The 20,575-nt window shown below is 55.7% G+C and overlaps 1 protein-coding gene across 34 annotated transcripts in view; it reads right to left on the bottom strand.

Annotated features, from left to right (window-relative positions):
• Window positions 1-20,575, bottom strand: part of CSMD1 (CUB and Sushi multiple domains 1) — a 574,681-nt gene that overhangs the window by 209,243 nt on the left and 344,863 nt on the right. For all 34 annotated transcript variants that reach the window (XR_014794550.1, XR_014794551.1, XR_014794558.1 and 31 more), the window contains exon 6: window positions 9,994-10,106. Coding sequence is in view for 3 of the 34 variants with exons in the window: in XM_084878313.1 (XP_084734439.1) it covers window positions 9,994-10,106 (113 nt within the window). In the remaining 31 variants the exon portion in view is untranslated. The remainder of the gene's footprint in view (window positions 1-9,993; window positions 10,107-20,575) is intronic.

The raw sequence follows: 20,575 nt of genomic DNA, 5'->3' as shown, positions 1-20,575 counted from the left end.
AATCTGGGCGGGCAACTGGAGGGTGACTTTAAATCTGCAAGGAATAAACTTCCTGTTCACAGTTTTACAACATGACAATTTCCAGGGGAACAAAGGAGATGGCCCTGAAGCAGGACTGTTAGGGGAACACGGGCAGGTTCGGGGAAGTTTTAGGCTCGGGTCCATGGAGGAACACAGGGGCTAAGACAGGGAGAAGGGCCATTTCCTTCAGATGCGGGAAGTGGAAGTGGCCCAAGCAGGTCTCTATTTACAGAACAAAGAAGGAGGAAAGTCTAGAAGGAATGGAAGGACGATGAGGGAGGAGGGCCTCAGGAGTCACTATAGTAACCAATCGAAAGGAAATATTGACCAATCAGAGGGGATATCAGGACACAGGACCTGCACCCTTTAAAAACCATGGAAACAGGAAAACCATGGGGCCCTTTCTCCTCCTTACGTGGGAGTCTGTACTTGTTCTTTTTTAAAAATATATTTTATTGATTTTATACAGAGAGGAAGAGAGAGAGATAGAGAGTGAGAAACATCGATGAGAGAGAAACATCGACCAGCTGCCTCTTGCACACCCCCTACTGGGGATGTGCCCGCAACCAAGGTACATGCCCTTGACTGGAATCGAACCTGGGACTTTTCAGTCCGCAGGCCTACGATCTATCCGCTGAGCCAAACTGGTTTTGGCTGTACTTGTTCTTTAATTAATCTCCACCTTTGCTATCCTGCCCTCTGTCCGTGGATTCATTCTTTGACTCCGGCGGACAAAGAATCCGGGTTTCAGTCCAAAAGTTCCGTTTCAATATCGATCCTTCCTCTAGCCAACCTGCAGCTTTTCTGGATGGCCCCTGAGTCTCACTTCACGAGATTTCACTTGTGGGTTGCCACGCCTGCCTGCCCCACGCGCGGCACGCAGCACAGAACACCTGACTGGCCTCCTGCCTGCTTGTGGCTGAGAAAACCTCACAGACCTGAGGTGTCACACGCTCCCCCTCCCCGCCCCTCCCCCCGGAGTCACCGGATCGAAACCCGCTAATGAAATGAGGCCCGAGAGGCATCACCCGAGCGCAGACTCCATTTCACAATGACGGCCGGCCATGGAAACAGCCGCCCGGGCAGAGAGCATTGCGAGGCACAGGAGATTCGGAAAGAGAATGTTAACAGGACGCGGACGGTGCGGGATGTATTCGTGAGCATTACGCTAGGATCCACACGCACACATCACGGTGATGTCTGTGGGTTTTATAGCCAGTTCAGGTCGAGGGGTGGCATATTAAAATATTTCCATTTTTATAGCAGTAAAGAGGCAGGCGTATTACAGAGAGGCGGTCCCTGAAGTCAGGGGTTAAAGAGCGCAGCCTCTATTCTTGGGGTAATGATGGCATTTTCTCTAAAAAGTGGGAGAAGATTCATGCCAAAGCTCTTTCATCTCCAGAATCCCCATCCCGAACGCGCTCTGGGACACGCCTGGGGTCACCGGAGGACCCCGGAGATACAGAAGAAGTTGGGAAAAACAGACCCGCTACAGAACTCTCCTTCCTCAGAGGAACAAAACTTCCACAGAGGCGAGAGTGTCGCTGCATTTAAATCCGTGTGATTTTAGTCCGCCACGGTGACTGCTTCTCACAGGCTTCGCAGCAATGATGGCCATGTTTTCATTGGAGCCACCATTCCTACCCGGTTCTGAGCCTTTTTGTAATTAGAAAATTTTACGCCAAATGGATTTTCCCGAGAAACAGTCCATCAGAAGGTTTTCAAAGAGGAACGTGTCCTCCTAATAGAGGCGATCTTGAATGTCACCTCCTAGGGGTCAGGAGGCAGCTGGGACTCTTGGCTGAGTCAGCTCCTCCTAGACCCCGCCCCTGCCTCTGCCCCTGCCCCTGCCCCTGCCTCCACCCCTGCCCCTGCCCCAGCCCTGCCCCCGCCCCTGCCTCTGTCTCTGCCCTGCCCCTCCCCTGCCCCTGTCTCTGCCCCCGCCCCTGCCTCTGTCTCTGCCCTGCCCCTCCCCTGCCCCTGTCTCTGCCCCTGCCCCTGCCTCTGCCCCAGCCCTGCCCCCGCCCCTGCCCCTGTCTCTGCCCCTGCCCCTGCCCCTGCCTCCACCCCTGCCCCTGCCCCAGCCCTGCCCCCGCCCCTGCCTCTGTCTCTGCCCTGCCCCTCCCCTGCCCCTGTCTCTGCCCCTGCCCCTGGCCCTGCCTCTGCCCCTGCCTCCACCCCTGCCCCTGCCCCAGCCCTGCCCCCGCCCCTGCCTCTATCTCTGCCCTGCCCCTGCCTCTGTCTCTGCCCCCGCCCCTGCCTCTGTCTCTGCCCTGCCCCTCCCCTGCCCCTGTCTCTGCCCCTGCCCCAGCCCTGCCCCCGCCCCTGCCTCTATCTCTGCCCCTGCCCCTGCCCCTGCCTCTGCCCCTGCCCCTGCCTCTGCCCCTGCCCCTGCCCCTGCCCCCGCCCCTGCCCCTGCCTCTGCCCCGACCCCTGCCTCTGCCCCTGCCCCTGCCCCTGCCTCTCGCGCTGAGCTCTGAGTGTGGGCTGTCCCGAAGGTGCTCACCTTCATAAGAATGGACTGATTTCCATCTTAAACGTTGATTTGAATTACCTGAGTGTAACACCCTTTCACCAGCTTCGAACCCTCCACTTGCACATTCCCAGGGGACAGTGGTTCTGCAGGGACAGCATCTGTCTCTCCTCTCACTCAGAAAGCCTTGCTGGCCAGGCCAGTGGACAGGGCAGCTGGGGAAGGAGGGAGATAGGAGACGCGGTGCTGGCTCAGGGCTAGTGGCCTCGGGACCTCCTGGGAGCTGATGCCATACCAGAGGGTCAAAGCTGGTTCAAGGTCATACTTTTTCTTTTTTTTTTTTTAAATGTTTTTTTATTTATTATTACAAGAGGCCCAGTGCATGAAATTCACCAGGGGGGTGGGGGTGACCTTCAGTGCAGCCTGCACCAGCCTGCACCCTCTCCAATCTGGGACCCTTTGAGGGGTCCTGTTTGCGCCTGTTTACGCCCAATGCCGGTGGAATAAACCACGGAAACAGGAAGTCGGTGGGACCCTCCCCACAGGGGAGTCCATTCTGTGGGACGCTTTCTCTCTCCCTACATGGGATCGGGCCTAAACGGGTCGGGCATCCCTCTCACAATCCAGGACTGCTGGCTCGTAACCACTCACCTGCCTGCCTGCCTGATCGCCCCTAACTAACCACTCTGCCTGCCTGCCTGATCACCCCCTAACCACTCCGCTGTCAGCCTGGATAAGCCCTCCCCGCGTACAAGCCCTGCCTGGCCTCCTGCCCTCTGAATGGCGGGCGTCCTTGGAAGAACTGGTCGTCGAAAGGGAGTTTGTCTGCGGTGACCACACGCTGGTTTCTGTCCCCACCGCCCCTCTGTGAGGTCTCCCTGACCCCCGGCGCTCCCCACCCACCTCTGTCCCCAACAACCCGGTTCGAGTTCCTGATCATGCCAGTCACCCTGTGGCCAGCACGCCCTTCTTCATCATCTCCTACAGACGTCAGATCCGTTCCGCCTCTCCCCAGCGCTCTTGATTTCCCAATTTGCCTCCCTGATTGCTCTTTCAGGCTGAATGTTCTCCTTTTCCCTCGGCTTCACATCCACCCATGGCCCGCTCCTGTCCTCGTCACACGCCCCTGCTCCGCCGACAGACACCTGTCAGCAACGCCTCTGCCTGTGCCGCCTCTACGCCTGTCTGTATCCATCACCGCTCCGCACGCGGTCTCCCGCGGCCCCCGCTGAGCAGGAGCGTTCTCGCTCTGTGTCACTGTAAATTCCCATAACTCACAACCGGAAATCCCACGGTGACCCCAGGTGGCAGGCAAACCTGTGGCTCACAAACATGCCTGTGAGATCTCGTGCAGACGGGGAGATTCGTAGCTTCTGCTGCATTTTCAATGGGGCATCTGACCCAGATATGTTGAGAGCCACTAATTACATTATGAACTCCGGAGGGCTGAGACAGCGGTGATTAATCATCTGTCCACAGCCAAGGGTAACAATATGCCGGCCGTATCTGATTTACATATTCTTAATGCGGTGTGTCCTCAAAATGTACACTCACTCCAACGGCTGATAGCTCAATTTAGAAATTGAAATGTATGTTCATAAGCACTGTTGTCCGGCTGGTGTGGCTCAGTGGTTGAGTATCTACCTAGGAACCAAAGAATCAGGGTTCGATTCCCAGTCAGGGCATATGCCCTGGTTGCAGGCTTGATCCCCAGTAGGGGGCGTGCAGGAGGCAGCTGGTCAATGATTCTCTCTCATCATGGATGTTTCTCTCCCTCCCTCCCTCCCTCCCCCTTCCTCTCTGAAATCAATAAAAATTATTTAAAAGAAAATAAACACTGCCTTTATAATTATTCAGTGTGTGCCACACTTTGGGGACGCCCTGTACATGTATTGTTATCGGTTGGGTGACTTCCTACAGGAGGCGATGCCCCACGGTTCCCATGGTGACCCAGAGAACAAGCAGCGTGGCCTGTGCCTCGTCAAGCTGAGCGGCAGCCGCAGGCGCTGATGGAGCGGGGATGCTGCTCGACGTCCCTTGCGGGGTCGCCTGGGGGGAGCGGTCCCGGCAGCCACCTGCTGACCTTGTGGCAAGAGCAGGCGGGAGGAGACGGCCCCCGGGACCTCACCTTCCCCGTCACTGCTGACACCTGGCTCTCAGCCTCCGGACTGTGCGGAGCCCCCGGTGACGCCTGCACGCGCCCAGCTGCCACGGGGTGAATGGGAACATCTCGCAGAGGAACTGGCCTGCTGACCCCAGGGCTCGGCCGCCATCGCAGAGAGGAGTGGGAGGAGCGAGGGACCGAGGGCCCAGCTGAGAGCCGGAGCCGCTGGTCTCAGAGGTGAATGAGGACAATGAGGAGTCGGGAAGACACCCCACACGGACGGCCCCTCCGAGCCGCGTGGTCCTCACACCCGAGCCCAGCGGCCCGTGGCCACCTCTCTGCTCACTCCTGTCTCACCGACAGCGCGGGGCTCCGACCGGCCGGGGTGAGCCTCCCGCACGCGGACGTGGACGGAAAGCCAGGTTTCAGCGCAAGGGGTTTTAGGTAAAAGGGCGAAGATTGTCATGTGTTCACATTTTAAACAAAAGTTTTAAAATAAATCACTGCGTGAAAGCACTTTGAATTAAAAGCCTGGAATGAACTCAGAAGCTCAACTGCTTCCTGAGGCGGCCTGGGGAATCGAACCATCTGGCGGAGGGAACCGCACACTCTGCTTCCACACATGCTGCTGTGTTAGTGAGAAACTACCCCTGTGTCTCGTCACCAGAGGACCCCTGCCACAGAGGTGGATCCCCTGGCCTGGCACACCCCACAGCTCTCGCGGACGGACCCTCACCTCACGGCTCTTACCACACCGAGAGGCACGCCCATATCCCCTGCTTCTCCCTCTCACAGGGGCGAGGGGGGCAGTCTCCGAAGCCAAGGTGGCACCGTGCCGAAGGCGAGGACTTGGGCCAAAGGTGTTTGTCCAACGGGAGCCATACCTGTGTGACCCCGAGCAGCCATGCCCCAGGCAGCTCCTCCTCGGACCAGGGACCCCGCTCAGCCGCTCAGCACCGGTGCCTCTGCCTCGGGGATGGGAACCAGGGTTTGCCAGGACCACGGGAGGCCCACGGCCCGGGAGCAGCCGTAGAACCAGCGTCAGAGAGAAGAACCGCGGAACGCACACATTCCATCCAAACTGGAGTTCGTCTGGACAGAGAAAGCTCCTCATTTTCCAAAACACACTGTCAACAGCATGCAAATCTCCGCTGTCTAGTAATGCCATCGCTCTGAGTAAATGGGGAAATCAATGGCGGCACAGAGCCGTCCCCGGGAAGGAGCGCTAATTATTGGCGTCAGCGCAAGATGTAGATCCGCAGCCAGGCCTTGCCGTGATGTATGGGACTGGGCGTCCTCAGCAGAATGGGGAATTCACGACACACACTTCCGACGTGATTTACCAGCCGCAGCAATCAATGGCATTTCAATCTGTGAAAACTGTGTTCTTACAACGGCCGGGGAGACACGTGGAAACCGGAGCTCAGCACGCACGAGGCTCCTTCACCGTCTGAGATTGATTCACCTATGAAATCCATCTTGCAGACGTCGGACACGTCAGGATGACAGATGGTGCTAACAAGGTGATTATTTAATTATAATTAACGATGGAGGCAGCAGGCAGCATGGGCTCAGTTTTCTGCTGATTTAAAAAAAAAATAATGCGTCCCACGTAAATCGATCGGCCCAGGAGCTCAGCATACCCGCTGGCACTGCAGATACACCCAGGCCCCGGCCTCTCCACGTCCCATGCTCCCATGCTCCTGGGAAGGGAATGTATCTGAAGAGCAGCCAGGACAGAGTTGCCCTACCTGTCAATCAACCTACCTGTCAATCAACCTCACCCCGCTGCTTTTGCCGTAACTTGATTGGGTGACGGGAGAGGTCAAAGCCAAAGAGGAAAAGACTCAGAGGATGAAGAACGCAGAGACAGAAGCTGGGAAGGAAGACGTTTTTATGGCGGGGGCTGTGTGTTTGCCCAGAAGAGCGTCTGGGCAAAGACTGTGCTCCTTGGTTTGTGAGGTGATGGCATTCCGCAGCCACTGTGTCCTGGGCCAGCGATTTCTCCTGGAGAGACCGCCCTCTGCTGCGTACGCAGTGCGGGGACCACGGGGTGGTGTGGAGGTGGGGAGGGGGGTCAGAGAAATCCAGCTCGTCTGCCATCGGCTTTCTTCAAGGGACCGGGTGGAATGGTCATAGTCCCCAGAGTAGCCGCGGAGGAGAAGGGGTCTCCGATGTTACAAACGCACTGTGAGCGGAGAAATGCATGTTTGCTAAAAAGGGCTCCCTCCTCCCCACATCACCCGGGGTCAGATTCCAGGGCTGAGCATGGGCAGGGCACTGGGCGGGCGTGGGGGAAGGCGTGGGGAAAGGTATTAGGGAAGGCACAGTGTGTTCTCGCTGCTGTCCTCACTGTGGCTCCCATGCATCCTAGCCCAGTGGTCGGCAAACTCATTAGTCTACAGAGCCTTATATCAACAGTACACGATTGAAATTTCTTTGGAGAGCCACATTTTTTAAACTTAAACTTCTTCTGATGCCACTTCTTCAAAATAGACTCGCTCAGGCCGTGGTATTTTGTGGAAGAGCCACCCTCCAGGGGCCAAAGAGCTGCATGTGGCTCGCGAGCTGCAGTTGTCTGAACACCGTCCTAGCTGCTCATCGCTGGGCGCTCCTGCTGGCAGCTGCGCTGGTCCCCCAGAGCGCCTTTGTCCTGGGTCCGTGTCGCTGAAATAGAAGCACAGCGCCAGCACGTCTCCCGTGGTTGCCGGGGGAAGAGAGAGGAGCCATGTTCTTTTCTCGTGGGGAGAAGGTCCCCCTGGGCCTCCCGGGTAAGACCAGGCCTCCTGGTGCCGCTGGAGGGCAGAGCTGCAGGGACTGTTGGCCCCGCACTGCGTGGTCTCTGAGTTGAACTTCAGAGGAGCTACTGCTGTGTCTCCTGCCTCCCTACCCCCAGGCCTGAAGCTCCCATTCATCCGGGTCATCTGCCCTTAGAGGCAGGACAGCCAATGCCAAGCCTTCCGCGGAAGCTCCGCCCTCCATGGAGGCTCCGAGGGTCTTGCGGTGAATGTTTCTTTCTTTCTTTCTTTCTTTCTTTCTTTCTTTCTTTCTTTCTTTCTTTCTTTCTTTCTTTCTTTCTTTCTTTCTCTCTCTCTCTCTCTCTCTCTCTCTCTCTCTCTCTCTCTCTCTCTCTCTCTCTTCTTCTCCTCCTCCTCCTCCTCTTCCTCCTCCTCCTCCTCCTTCTTCTTTAATATTTATTGTTGAAATATTACAGATTCCTGCTTCCTCCCATTGCCCCCCATCACCTGGTTCTCACCCCACCCAGGCCCTCACCACCCTATTGTCTGTCTGTGTCCTGGGCAAGGCAAATACGCACGCCAATGCACTGGTTAATCCCCCACCCCCCTTCTGTCTGAGATCCTCCGTCTGCTCCGTCTTCAGCCTCTGACTCCTGTGTTTGTCAGTCATCTTGTTGCTACGGTAACATCTGGTCGCTCCGTTCGGTCTGGGTTCGTTCCACAAGGGGGCAGTGTTGAGCCACTCTCCCACGTTCAGCCGGCTGTGCCCTGGCCTTGGGCCTGGAGGCCTCTGGGAAACGAGGCCCATGTGCAAAGAAAAACAACAAAACGTGGTCCTGCGTCCAGCTCCCACAGCAGCCTGAGAGACCCCGGCTCCATCGCGTGCAGCCGGATGTAGGTCACGTCCCATCCGCACCTTTTCGTCTCTTCTGCCTCGTGTGCGGATGTTTCTGCTCACCACGGCCATTACACGCGTCCTTCGGAGCCCACCGCCGACACGGTGAGCTCTGGCCACTCTGTAGGCCGGTGTGCCCCTCGGATCCCCCACGTCTAGTCTCCTCGCGTCGCTGCCCGTGGCTTGTCTCTCCCGGAATCCCTGTGCGGAGGCCACAGGCACCGATCTGTGGGAGTGCTGCTCCCCTCGGTTCCCTGTAGGGTGGTGCCAGTCACCCTTTGGGGCCTTGGAGGAGGGGGGCTGTGGCTGGGAAACCCCGGCACAGACGTAGTGTCCTGGCTGCATGGCGGTGGTTGGCGTTCTCCTCACGGATTCGTGATTCAGATCCATCGGTGGAACATGGCTGACGTCTCCCGTGGGGCTAGCCCTGCTGGCTTGTGCCTTTCCCGGGAGCTGTTTGCCAATCCTCCATCCTTCTGACCGAAGAGGTTCTGGGGTGGGCGGGGAGTCCCCCGCTTTCCCCTTTGGGGGACCTGGCACCCCTGGGGCTCATGCCTGAGCTGAATGGACCTTCTCCAGGCCGTGTCTGGGGGACACTGGAGGTCTTTGCTTGGGAAACCATCTCACTGTTTAGCCGTCAGACCCTTTATTTGCAAATGAAAGTGGAATTGTTCCCAACGGCCTCTTACTAGACCTGATTCTTTCCACGGGGTGGATGGGGATGTTGGGTTATTAGAAACACAGGGGAAACAATGCCGCACGTACAGGTGCACACACGAGAACCTGGACACAGAGACAGTGTGAGGGCCAGCCTCCATGGACCCCAATGCAGCTGTGAGTTCCTGTGCACACAGATCACTGATCGGGGAACTGGGTTTACGCCCCACCCATCTGTTTCAGAGGTCGGAGCGGCGTGATGGCACACTGACGTGTGTTCATGCAGGGATGAGACATCACTGGTCCCTGGGACACGTATGTACCGCGTCCGGCGAGGAGAAGTTAGGGTAAATACTCATCGATACTAACTAACACTCAGCAATCATCGCTGCCAAACAAGGGAAAGTGGCAGTGCACGGTGCAGCAGGAAAGCTTTAGGGATGAGGTGTAGAGGGCCCCTGGGAATGCACATGGATGACCTTTAAATTAATGCCAGCTGAGTCCAGGTGACTGGAATGGCTGTCCCCCGGAAACAGCCTCCCAAAATGTCAGAGACGGTGATCAGTACCCATTTCTCATCTTTATCCACGTGCTGGGAATGAGGAACGAATAGGACCTTGACTTACCCAGGTCTTGATACACTAAATCTCAGGAGTGAGGGAATGAATAGGACCTGGGCACACCCAAAACTTCTTTGACCTTAAACCCCTCTGGAGATCACACATGTGCTGTGCTGTCTGTGGCAGGTGTGACTGTCCCTCCATCAGAGTGACAGCCTCCACCTGGCTCCCAGCTTTTGGATCTATTTCTGCCTCTTGTCTCTTTCTTTCTTTTGTTTCTTAATCCCCAGCTCCTCCGCTCAGGAACCTGTCCTTCTGCCTTTCTGTGTGGGACATGGAAAAAGGAGAAGCACCCACCGCAATGAGGTGCTGGGTGTCACTCACAGGCTTCCTCCATTAACGGGTCCCTCAGGGACAGAGGCATTTTCAGGCCAGCAGCCCTGGCCCCGTCCTCAGCAGGAGAACCCCACGCTTCCCGGGCCTGGCAGGACCAGCGGTCTTTGGAGCCTCTTGTGTTTCTGACATGACCAGGGGGAGGCGCTTACCTTGGAACTGGGCGTTGAAGCCCTTGCGCCGGTGGTTGCCGTCGGAGGTGAAGTGCAGCCGCAGCCAGTTCCTGCTGCTGATGACCGGCGAGGGCAGGTTCATGCCCGTGAGCCTGGAAGAGAGGGAAGGGACGCCCGGTCAGCCAACAGGGCCACGGCCCCCGCCGCGCCCACGGCAAGCCCCCGCCCGGCTGCACCCTCCCTGCCGGGCGCGTTTGCAGCTGGACCCATTGGGGATCCATCTCCGCCCACACGCACAGGCGTGTGCCTCCCCGTGGATGAAGGCTCAGATACTGGACATGTGATTCTCCTTGACTGACGACACGGACACGAGAAAATTGCCTTCCATGTCTTACTGTTTTCTCCAGAACCTCAATGTAATGAATTCTAACAGAATTCTGAAAAAATAGGCCCAATGATGAAATTAGGTCTTTCTCAATTTGAACCCTTAGCCAGGGCTTCACCGAAGAGACTCGAATAAGTGGTTTCCTCGCTTGATAAACAGCACGCGGGGGGCGCAGCGCTGCCTCCACAACTGGAACTCGGTCCCTCCCCGCGTGAGGACGGAGCGTGTACCAGGAAGATGGGCACAGGCCACGAGCGGTGACCGGGAATGACAGCACGTCTGAGGAGAGCACAGCTTCAACACGGGGATGCCTCTCACACCAGGCCCGGCCCTCCCTCCAAGCTGATTGCAGACAGGCCGCCTCCCAGGGTGGCCGCGCTGTCAGCACCACGGCCAGCGACCCTTCCCCCTGGGGACCTGTGGGCCCTGGCTGTCTGTGCCTCCTGGGAGCCAAGGGTGCCGTGTGCCATGTGCCATGTTCTGACACGTGGGTCTGGCGGGCGGTCCGAGTGTCACCTGCCGGGGCGCCTCAGGCACACGGTGATGTGCCGGCTGAGTCCCCGTAGCTGGGCCATCCTTTCTGAGCCTGCTTCCAGCCTGCGAGGTGGATCTGAGAGCACCTCCAGCACGGCACTGAGCAGCTCCACAGACACGCATGTACATGTCCCCGAAGCAGGTTTTTACCGTGACTCCCACGTATCTGCGCTCGTTGTTCCATTGTTTGTATATATGCCGTCCCATCTATTTACAAAGCCGTGCTGTGAGTGCAGAGGGCCTGTAAGAATGTAAGCCGCTGGCCGGCCCGTGTGGCTCAGAGATAGACTCTCTCATCACTGATGTTTCTATCTCTCTCCCTCTCCCTCCCTTTCTCTCTAAAATCAGCAAGTGTATCCGTGTATATACAGAGGAATGAAGCCACTGGCTTGTAGCCGAAGCACCTGAGGCCCTTTGTGGGCTCACCTGTGAGTGGCCCGCTGCGAGCATCCCACTGTGAGTGCCCCTGCTGGGTCAGGGCGCAGGTGGGGCCAGGCCCAGGCCCCAGTCCTGGCAGCTGTGGGAGCATTTCCACTTCCTCCCCTCCCTGAGTGAGAGCAGCCACGGGAAATCTGCCCCCAGCTCCCATGTCCACGTTCCCTTTCAACTCACACACCGGCGCCGATGTGTGCCCAGCCAGTGAAAGCTGAATCCAAACCTCGACTCTGCCAACTGCCTCAGTGCCCAGCCCCTGTCTGAACGCGTGTCCTATGGGAGGCAGTGCCACCTGAGCTGCTGGCTGCCGGGATGTATGGCGCGCTGACTGGGGGTGGGGCTGGAGAAGGGAGAGTGGGGGGAGGAGGGGACTCGGCGGGTCCGAAATGGTCTTCATCTCATCTTACGGGAAGGCTCCCTGCCTCCCTTTCCTTCCTGGGGAGACTGTGTCACACGTTCTGTTAGAAATAGCTTCCATTCTCCCATATGTAATCTATATTTTAAAGAATCACTGAACAGCCCGTGGGAATGCCTTCCACGGGAGTGTCGGCCGCCTCCGGGGACCTGCAGTGACGTCAGCTCGTGTGGAAAAGGCCTCCTGGGAGGTGTGACCAAGCTGCAGATCTCCTGAGGGAGAGATGACCATTCAGAGGGCCCAACGAAACCAGATCGGACCTGAGGAGGAGGAGGAGGAGGAGGAGGAGGAGGAGGAGGAGGAGGAGGCAGAAGAAGGGAGGTGGGCGAGCAGAGCGTCTGGGGCTCCACAGCCCTGCTGCACAGCCTTGGGACTGGGCCCTGCTTTCTGAAGCTGCCTTCGCAGGGAGAGCCGCCACAGCCATGGTGGAGATGGGACAGGAATCCTGAGCATGAGCATGACGCAGAGAAAGAGGAAATACTGGACCCAGGAGTCTGGGCCTGTTTGTGCACGAAACAAGGACTGTTTATTATTTATTACTACTTAAAAAATATATTTTATTGATTTCAGAGAGGCAGGGAGAGGGAGAGAAAGACAGAAATGTCAACAATGAGAGATAATCATAGATAGACTGCCTTCTGCATGCCCCTACTGTGCCCTGACTGGGCCCTTTCCTCAGCAGGCTGACACTATCCACTGAGCCACACCCTCCAGGGCTACACTGACTATTTAAATAACCAATGCGGACACCAAGGACAATGAACTGGCGCCATCAGGCGAACAGAGGCATTTGGACTTACAGGGAAGGAGGCGGGAGAGGAACAGACACCCCTCGGTGGCTGGCTGGAAGGGGGCCTCTCAAACTGGGTCAAGAAACCCCGTCGCGCTGGATGGGCAGCGGGAACCAGCCGCCCCATGGAGGCGTGGAGGGGACCATGTTCCCGCTTTTGCTTTCCAAGTCTGCCCAGCGAAGCGCGGAATCCAGGCCAGTTCGCTTCCTGTAATGGTTCAGCCGGGGTTTCCTGCTGCCACAGCAGAGTGGGGCGTGGGGCTCACGGCACTGACTTCAGCCGAGACACCTCTATGAGCCACAGGGCAGGACAGAGCAGGCCGCCCCTCTGAGCGAGCCGTCCCCTCAGGCTGTGCACTCTGCCCGTGCCCTCCCTCCTCTGGACGCCGCTCTGCCCCGTCTCCTTGGGCCGATCAGGAGGGCACACGGTCCAGAAACATCCCCGCTCACGATGAGAGGGAGTCATGGATGGACTGCCTCCTGCACGCCCCCTTTGCTGATGTCACTGCACACCACGGAGCCCCTGGGCTGGGACCATTTCTTAAACTTTTTAGAAACGCTCGCGTCGCTGGCTAGAGCTGTGCAGGGATGCCCTGACAACAGGCAGCTTTCTCCTGTGCTAGAAGATGGTCCTGCACGCTGGTGCTCCCAGAGGAGCCCTCCTCAGGCTCAGCTCCCTGCCCTCTCCACTCACACCTGCTCTTCAGCTCGGACACAAACCCCACGGACCCCACAGAGACAGAGGCACTCGGCCCAGACCAGCGGGATTGAGCGCGGCCATGCCCAGGACTCAGCAAACTAGGCCAGACCCGAGGTCGTGCAGAGGACCCTATGGGAGGGAGCATGACAGATCCCATCCTCTGAGGCTTAAGGACTGAACATCAGGGAATCACTGGGAACGGAGCCCAGAAATGTCTGGGACAGGCCAGCAATAGGATGAAACAGCCAACAATAAGATTAGACAGGCAGCAATAGGATGAGACAGCTAGCAATAGGATGAGGCAGGCAGCAATAGGATGAGACACCCAACAATAGGATGAGGCAGCCAGCAATAGGATGAGGCAGGCAGCAATAGGATGAGACAGCCAGCAATAGGATGAGGCAGCCAGCAATAGGATGAGGCAGGCAGCAATAGGATGAGGCAGCCAGCAATAGGATGAGGCAGGCAGCAATAGGATGAGAAGCCCAGAGGCAGCCTGACAGCGCTGCTCAGGGGAAGTTCTCCAGGCCAGGCCTCTCCATCCAGGAGGAGGGAGGTCCAGAGGAGCAGCTTCGGCCTCAAGAATCTTCTCTCTGCGCGACCCGAGAGCTCGGGGCCTCCCTCGGGGCAGGAGGGCCCGGCGGCCAGGTGCTCACAGGTCATCCTGTGAGGAACAATCTGGGCGCAGCCAACCAGGGCGCCTCAGAGTCAGAGGCCAGGAAAGAATCCTCAGGGTGTGTGGTCCTGAGCCTGCGACAGCCTGCTGCTGGTTTCAGCACCACCGGGGGGACAGCGCCCAAGGACTGAGCCTCCTGATTTATCGGACCCAGTGTGTGCAGGGCAAGGCTGAGTACCCAGCTGCTTTCTGATTATTTTTTAAAATATAATTTATTTATTTTTCACAGAGAGGAAGGGAGAGGGATAGACAGAAACATCGATGAGAAAGAATCATCGATCAGCTGCCTCCTGCACACCCCCTACTGGGGAAGTGCCCACAACCAAGGTACATGCCCTTGACCGGAGTCAACCCGGGACCTTTCAGTCTGCAGGCCGATGCTCCATCCACTGAGCCAAACCGATTTCAGCTGCTTTCTGGTTATTGAAGAAGACAATGCAAACCAATTTCTATAATAAACACACTCAGTCCTAACTCTGAGACAGACTTTAAACACGGAGAAATGACACTGGGTTTCCGCACAGCTGCCACAGGGGCCACTGTCTCTGTGACATTATTTTTAGAAGCACATTCTCTCAGACTCTGTGAACCCCATTTTTCCCCTCAGTCCTGGGGGAGCTCAGTCTCAGCCCAGCCCCATTCAAGATGCGGAAATGAGTCAGCTTTCTTTGTAAGCAAACTTCCTCCATCACCTGGGGCAATGACATCCTGTCCTGACCAGACCAGCTCCTCACAGGCGCCGCCTGCTGGCTGCCCCAGGAATGGGGGAGGGGCAGCTTTTCTGATGCTTCCCCGTGGGGCCAGGTGCAGCTGGGACATGGCCAGGCCATCGGCGCCTGAGGTGCGTTTGGAACGCCGCGGTTGCTGCATCCCGGCACCTGGCAGCGGCGGACACAGGTGTGCGCTGAGGCCCCTCACAGCTCATCTCCGAGTGCCATCAGCCTGACCCTCCGTGTGAAACGGGGCATCTGTGGGATGTGCCTGACATGATTTTAGCGAAGACAAACTATTTATGTCCACTGCTGCTTTTCAGGGCAGTTTGTCAGATCTTGGTCTTACTATTCTTTTGCTGGATGAGAGCAGTAGCACCTAATGAATCTTTCACGCTCTAGGCAAATGATGACGATAATGATGAAGGAGGAGGAGGAGGAGGAGGAGGAGAAGAAAATGGAAAATGGACGCTAACACAGAGAGAATCCTACCCACGTGCCAGCCCTGTGATATGCTTTGTCACAACTTAATCATTCAATGGTTCCCATGGGCCAATGTTTATTTTTTAAAATATATTTTTATTGATGTCAGAGAGGGAGGGAGAGGAAGACAGAGAAGCATCAGTGATGAGAGAGAATCATGGATCGGCTGCCTCCTGCATGCCCCCAAATGGGGATGGAGGCCGCAACCCGGGCCTGTGCCCTGACCAGGAATCACCAGATTCATAGGTTGATGCTCAGCCCCTCAACCACGCCGGCCGGGTTCATTTATAATTTGATGTGTCAGGGCTGTGGACCTGTGAAATCTGGAAGTGGTGGCAGAGCTCACAGGAGCCTGTGCCTGGACTGACCCTGAATCGGTGATTTCTGAATATTTTCACTCTGCAGGCGGGTCTCCAACACACTGCCTGGAACTCTCACGCTCTGGCTGTTTTTCCAGAGTCCAGATGGACGCATGCCTGCTTGTGTCCAAAAATACTCCCTGTCCGTCTCCTCTGAGACACAGAATAAATTCACCGCCTTCGGAGGTCACCTGAGACCTCCCATCCCCGGCCTCACCTGACCCCACCACCTTACTTCCCAGGGCTTCTTATCCGCCAGCAGGAGGTGACCTGTCACCCTCTTCATGGATTACCGGATTCCCTCCCTCAGCATCCTTTTAGTGCCCCCGTGGCCTCTGGGTGTCAGCAGCACACAGCGTGCCTTGGATTTTATAACAGGGCCAGCTGTTCCGACGTCTGTCCCCTCCCAGATGCAAACGCGACCTTGTGAGAGAAGGTCCATTGCTGTCCGTCGCCGGAGCTGCTCGGGCCAGCGTAGCGTTTTGTCCGCTGCCCACGGGGCGAGGCAGGGGTGGAATAAATAAATAGATACTGCTGCGTCCGTGAATCTGCGTGAGTCCTTCCCGCCCCTCGTGAGGGTCAGAGTGCCTTCTCTTCTGCTCTCGCCTAGCCAACCTCCAGCTCGGAATCTCTCTCAAATCCTCACTCCGTTGGAACGAGTGGCTGGAGAAGATTGAAGGAAATCAGTTTGCCCCGGGGCCGAGGTTAAAGAGAATAACGTCTTGATTGCTGCTGATTGGCCGATGTTTTGCTGAGTGCTTTATACCTATGATTCTAGTCAGGGCGAGACGGGTGATTCAGAGTCCATTTGCAAACCAGTGTTCATTCATTCGCGCACAACGCAAGTCCACACAGGGACGTGGGGAGGTTTATATAAAACACTGCAAGAGCCTGGCCCGTGTTGCTCAGTGGTTAAGCATCAACCTATGAACCAGGAGGTCACAGTTCGATTCTCTGTCAGGGCACATGCCTGGGTTGTAGGCTCCATCCCCAGTAGGGGGCGTGCAGGAGGCAGCCAATCCATAATTCTCTCTCATCATTGGTGTTTCTATCTCTCCCTTTCTCTCTGAAATCAATAAAAACATATATTAAAAAAAAAAAAAAACATTGCAAGCTGAAACCGGTTTGGCTCAGTGGTAGAGCGTCGGTATGCGGACTGAAAAGTCCCAGGTTTGATTCCGGTCAAGGGCATGTACGTTGGCTGCAGGCACATCCCCTGTGGGAGATGTGCAGGACGTGGCTGGTCGATGTTACTCTTTCATCAGTGTTTCTGGCTCTCTATCTCTCTCCCTTCCTCTCTGTGAAAAATCAATAAAATATATTAAAAAAAAAAACATCGCAAGAGATGTTCAAATTTACATAAAACACTGGAGCCTTTAAGCAAAGGGAAAACACATAAGGTAGGAGGAATCGAGGTGGGAGCGTGTTCTGAGGACACCCTGCACCCTCAGGCCTCCCAGCCTATTGGGGCTGGGGATGGAACAACAGCCCAGGTATGTGTCCTTGACCAGGAACTGAACCTAAGACCCTCCTGAATGAAGGATGACTCTCTAACTCCTGAGACATGCCAGCCAGGGCCAGGAAGTCAGGTTGTCTTGCTTTTTTTTTGTTTTTGTTTTTTTGTAATTCTCTCCTGAGGATATTTTCCCCTTGATTTTTTTTTTTTTTAATAGAGTGTCAAAGAGGGGGAGAGATGGAGAGAAACATCAATGTGAGAGACACATAGACTGGTTGCCTCCTGCACGCACCTCAACAGGGGGCAGGGATCAAACCAACAACTTAGGTACATGCCCTTGACTGGGACTTGAAGCCAACACCCTACTATGTGAGGGCCCAGGCTCTAACCACTGAGCAACACCAGCCAGGGCCATTATGTCAGTAACAAAAAAAAATTGTATATATATATATACACATACACACACACACACATATTGATTTTAGAGAGGAAGAAAGAAGGGGATAGAGATAGAAACATCAATGATGGAGAATCATTGGTTGGGTGCCTCCTGCACATCCCTCCTGGGATTGAGCACCACTGGGCATGCACCCTGACCGGAATGGAACCCAGGACCCTTCAGTCCGCAGGCCGGCACTCTATCTCCTGAGCACACTGGCCAGGGCTGTGTCAGGTTTTAATATGGAGTTCCCTCGGCGATGAGCACCCACAAGCGCCTGTGAACGCTCACACACAGGAAAGCCACCTGCCCTCACTCCAGCCGATGCTGAGCAGCCGTGTGCGCAGCCCCAGCGGCGACAGGAGCCCCCCAGCCCTCCCTGTGGGCATGGACAGAGTGCACCCCACACGGCAGGTGCTCAGGGCCTGTCACCGCAGTCCATCGCCTGTCCGGGGGCAGATCCCCGTGGACAGATCCATCTACGAGAAAACAGTCCCATCAGCCGGCCCTCGCCCTCTGTCCGGAAACCATTTCCCCAATGATGGACTCTGCTTATCGGACACGTGACTGGCGGGGGCGGGAGGGGTTTCGCCGACGCTGCGGGATTTAGATCAGATCACAGCGCCCACGGGTCGGGGGCTTTAGAGTCAGGTGACCAGGTCATCTCGCTTTTGGCGGGACAGTCCAGATTTCTAACAGTTTTTCCGGAGTCCCTCAGTGTTTTTTAAAAAAAGTCCCGATTTTTGAAAAGAATCTTTCCAATCTTTCCAAAAACTGGGACTTTTTTAAAACGCCGTGGGATGCGGGAAAAATTGTTAGAAATTGGGACTGTCCCGCCCAAAAGCAGGACAATTTGGTCACCTTATTGTAGAGGCACCGTTGCCTCGGGCTGACGTAGCCCCGACATGTCTGACGCTCAGAACGAAGCTTTTCATGCGGGAAATTTAAATCAGATCAAAGCCAAGCAGCGCGGGGCTATATGCCGATTCCAGCGGGCACCTGGACGGGCCTGGGCCCGGAGATTCAGCCTCAGCTGTCTGAGCGTTTACAGCTCAGTCTGACCAGGACACGAGGCCAGTGACGCACAGGCCTCGCTGAGCACACGGGCCAAGTCCCAAAGGCTGTCTCTCCTGCCGAGTTCCGGAAGGAGGGCGTGCAGGACCCAGAGAACACTCACACACCCCTATGCTCTCCCTCCTCACTCATGGAACCCGCCGGGACTCCGTGAGCCGGATTCCCATCCCGGCCGCACACTCTCGTCAGTGAGATGCGTCCGCAGGATGCCTGCCGGCTGGCACTGCAGTCACGCGGGCCCAGGGGCGCCTTCCGGAGCCATGGGGCGAATGAACCCTGGGCCACGGGTGGCTCTGCCCTCAAACTCTCCCTCCAAGTACCCATCAGCTTCCTCCCACGGCCCCCCAAGCTCAGGGCCTCAGGACAGTGTGTGCGCAGGTGGTGGGAGTGGAATGAGCCTGGGAGGACCCCTGCCTCTGACTGGCCTCCCTTGGGTCTCCACCAGGGACCCCAGGATGCCACAGAGGGAGGCCAGAGCAGGACCTGTGGCGATGGGGGGCGGGGGGATTGGACAGTGAGCACATGACGCAGACACATGAACACACGCCCAGGGCTCTATCCTGGTTCTCTCTCAAAGTCTTACCCATCTGCTCCACAGTCTCTTTCCTGTTACATGTTCTCACCTCAGTTCATTCTCTAGCGGTAACAGGTTCATTTAATAGGAATTATGATCTGAAATCCCAATTCAAGGATGGGTAGATGATGGGGGAGTCAGGGAGATGCAGACGTTTTCATGTTGTAAGGTCTGAGGATCCATTAACAAAGCTACCGGTCTGTCCTCCTGCACATGTGGGGTGGGAGGCATCGGAACTTGACCAGTGAAATGAGAAAGCCATAGGGAACATAGGGGTCACATAACATCCACATTTTTCTGACGAAAAACCATTTTTTTCCTTTTTCCTTTAATTTACTTTTAAGTATATTTTTATTGATAACAGAGAGGAAGCATAAAGGATAGAAACATCAATGATGAGAGAGAATCACTGAACGGCTGCCTCCTGATTCACAGGTTGACATCCAACCACAGAGCCACACCACCCAGTCAAGAAAAAGACATTTTAAAAAAGCAGCTGGAAAAGGTTGTAAAGAGAGTGAGACACAGTTTTTATAGGAAAAACAGGTTTTATACACATCTGGACCTGGAAGGTGTAGGGAGAGAGGTCCTATGTTTGTCACTATTCTACTTTCAAAATCAATTCACTGAACAGAAAACTGGGATTCTCACACGGAAGCAATCCACGAATTTCAAGTATTTTTCTAAATGATGCGCAAGTGTTTGTGTGAAAACAAAATAACGATTCATCAAGTGGAGTGTCAGATTATCAGAAGAGGGTTATCCCAATTAAGATGCTATCAACATCCCTGGGTCTATGAGAACCCTCAGATTTCCCCGGTCCTTCAGTGAAAGGCATGTCTGTTACAACAATCGAAGCTGGGGGATCAAGTTGGACCCCAGGAGAAGCAGGCAACCCGACAATTCCAATGTGATATTGCGGACACATTATCCTCAGCTTTCAGACGGCCAGAAATCTCTGTGACATTCATAAGGCAGACACGGGCCCTGTGGGGACAACTCGGGAACTCTTATCAGACGAGCATGCATGTGCCCAGGACTTTTTGGTACTTGGAATGTTCTAGTAGGGGCTGCCACTTCACACAGTAGTTCTACAATGTGACGCTGTCCTTCTGTTTCACACCAACCAAAGCCTGTATGTTGTTGTGAGATGGCGGGGCAGGGGGTGGGGAAGTCCTGCATGGAATTATTCTTGCACCGTGAATGGAGAGCCATGAATTTTAGCTCAAGAAAAAAGGGACTGGGTCTTTGGCTAAAGCCTTAACTTCACACTCCAGGCCAGACTGTCCATCGGGGGGAGAAGGGTCAGTACATGGATTCATAGGTTCCCATCCAACACTTAGCTCCACATGTTCTTAACCACATTTCTGGGTGCTGGGATGAAGTCATGTGTAAGAAGGATTCATGTGGCACTGCATCACTCTGAGTTACGAATAGTGGGATCAACGCTTTTAAGACAGTTAGGTCACCCGTCTTGATAAATGTTATCTTAGCGATTTGATTAAAAAAAGAAAAAGTAGATGAAGGAACACGACCTGAGATTCCCTGAGCTGTGCACGCCTTCCTCTGCATCTTAACAACCCCAGCTGAG

This window comes from Pipistrellus hanaki (genome assembly GCF_964339955.1).
Source record: "Pipistrellus hanaki genome assembly, chromosome: 3".
Lineage (NCBI taxonomy): Eukaryota > Metazoa > Chordata > Mammalia > Chiroptera > Vespertilionidae > Pipistrellus > Pipistrellus hanaki.
Note: the sequence above shows the minus strand (reverse complement) of the source record. Positions and strands in the feature narration are given on the sequence as shown.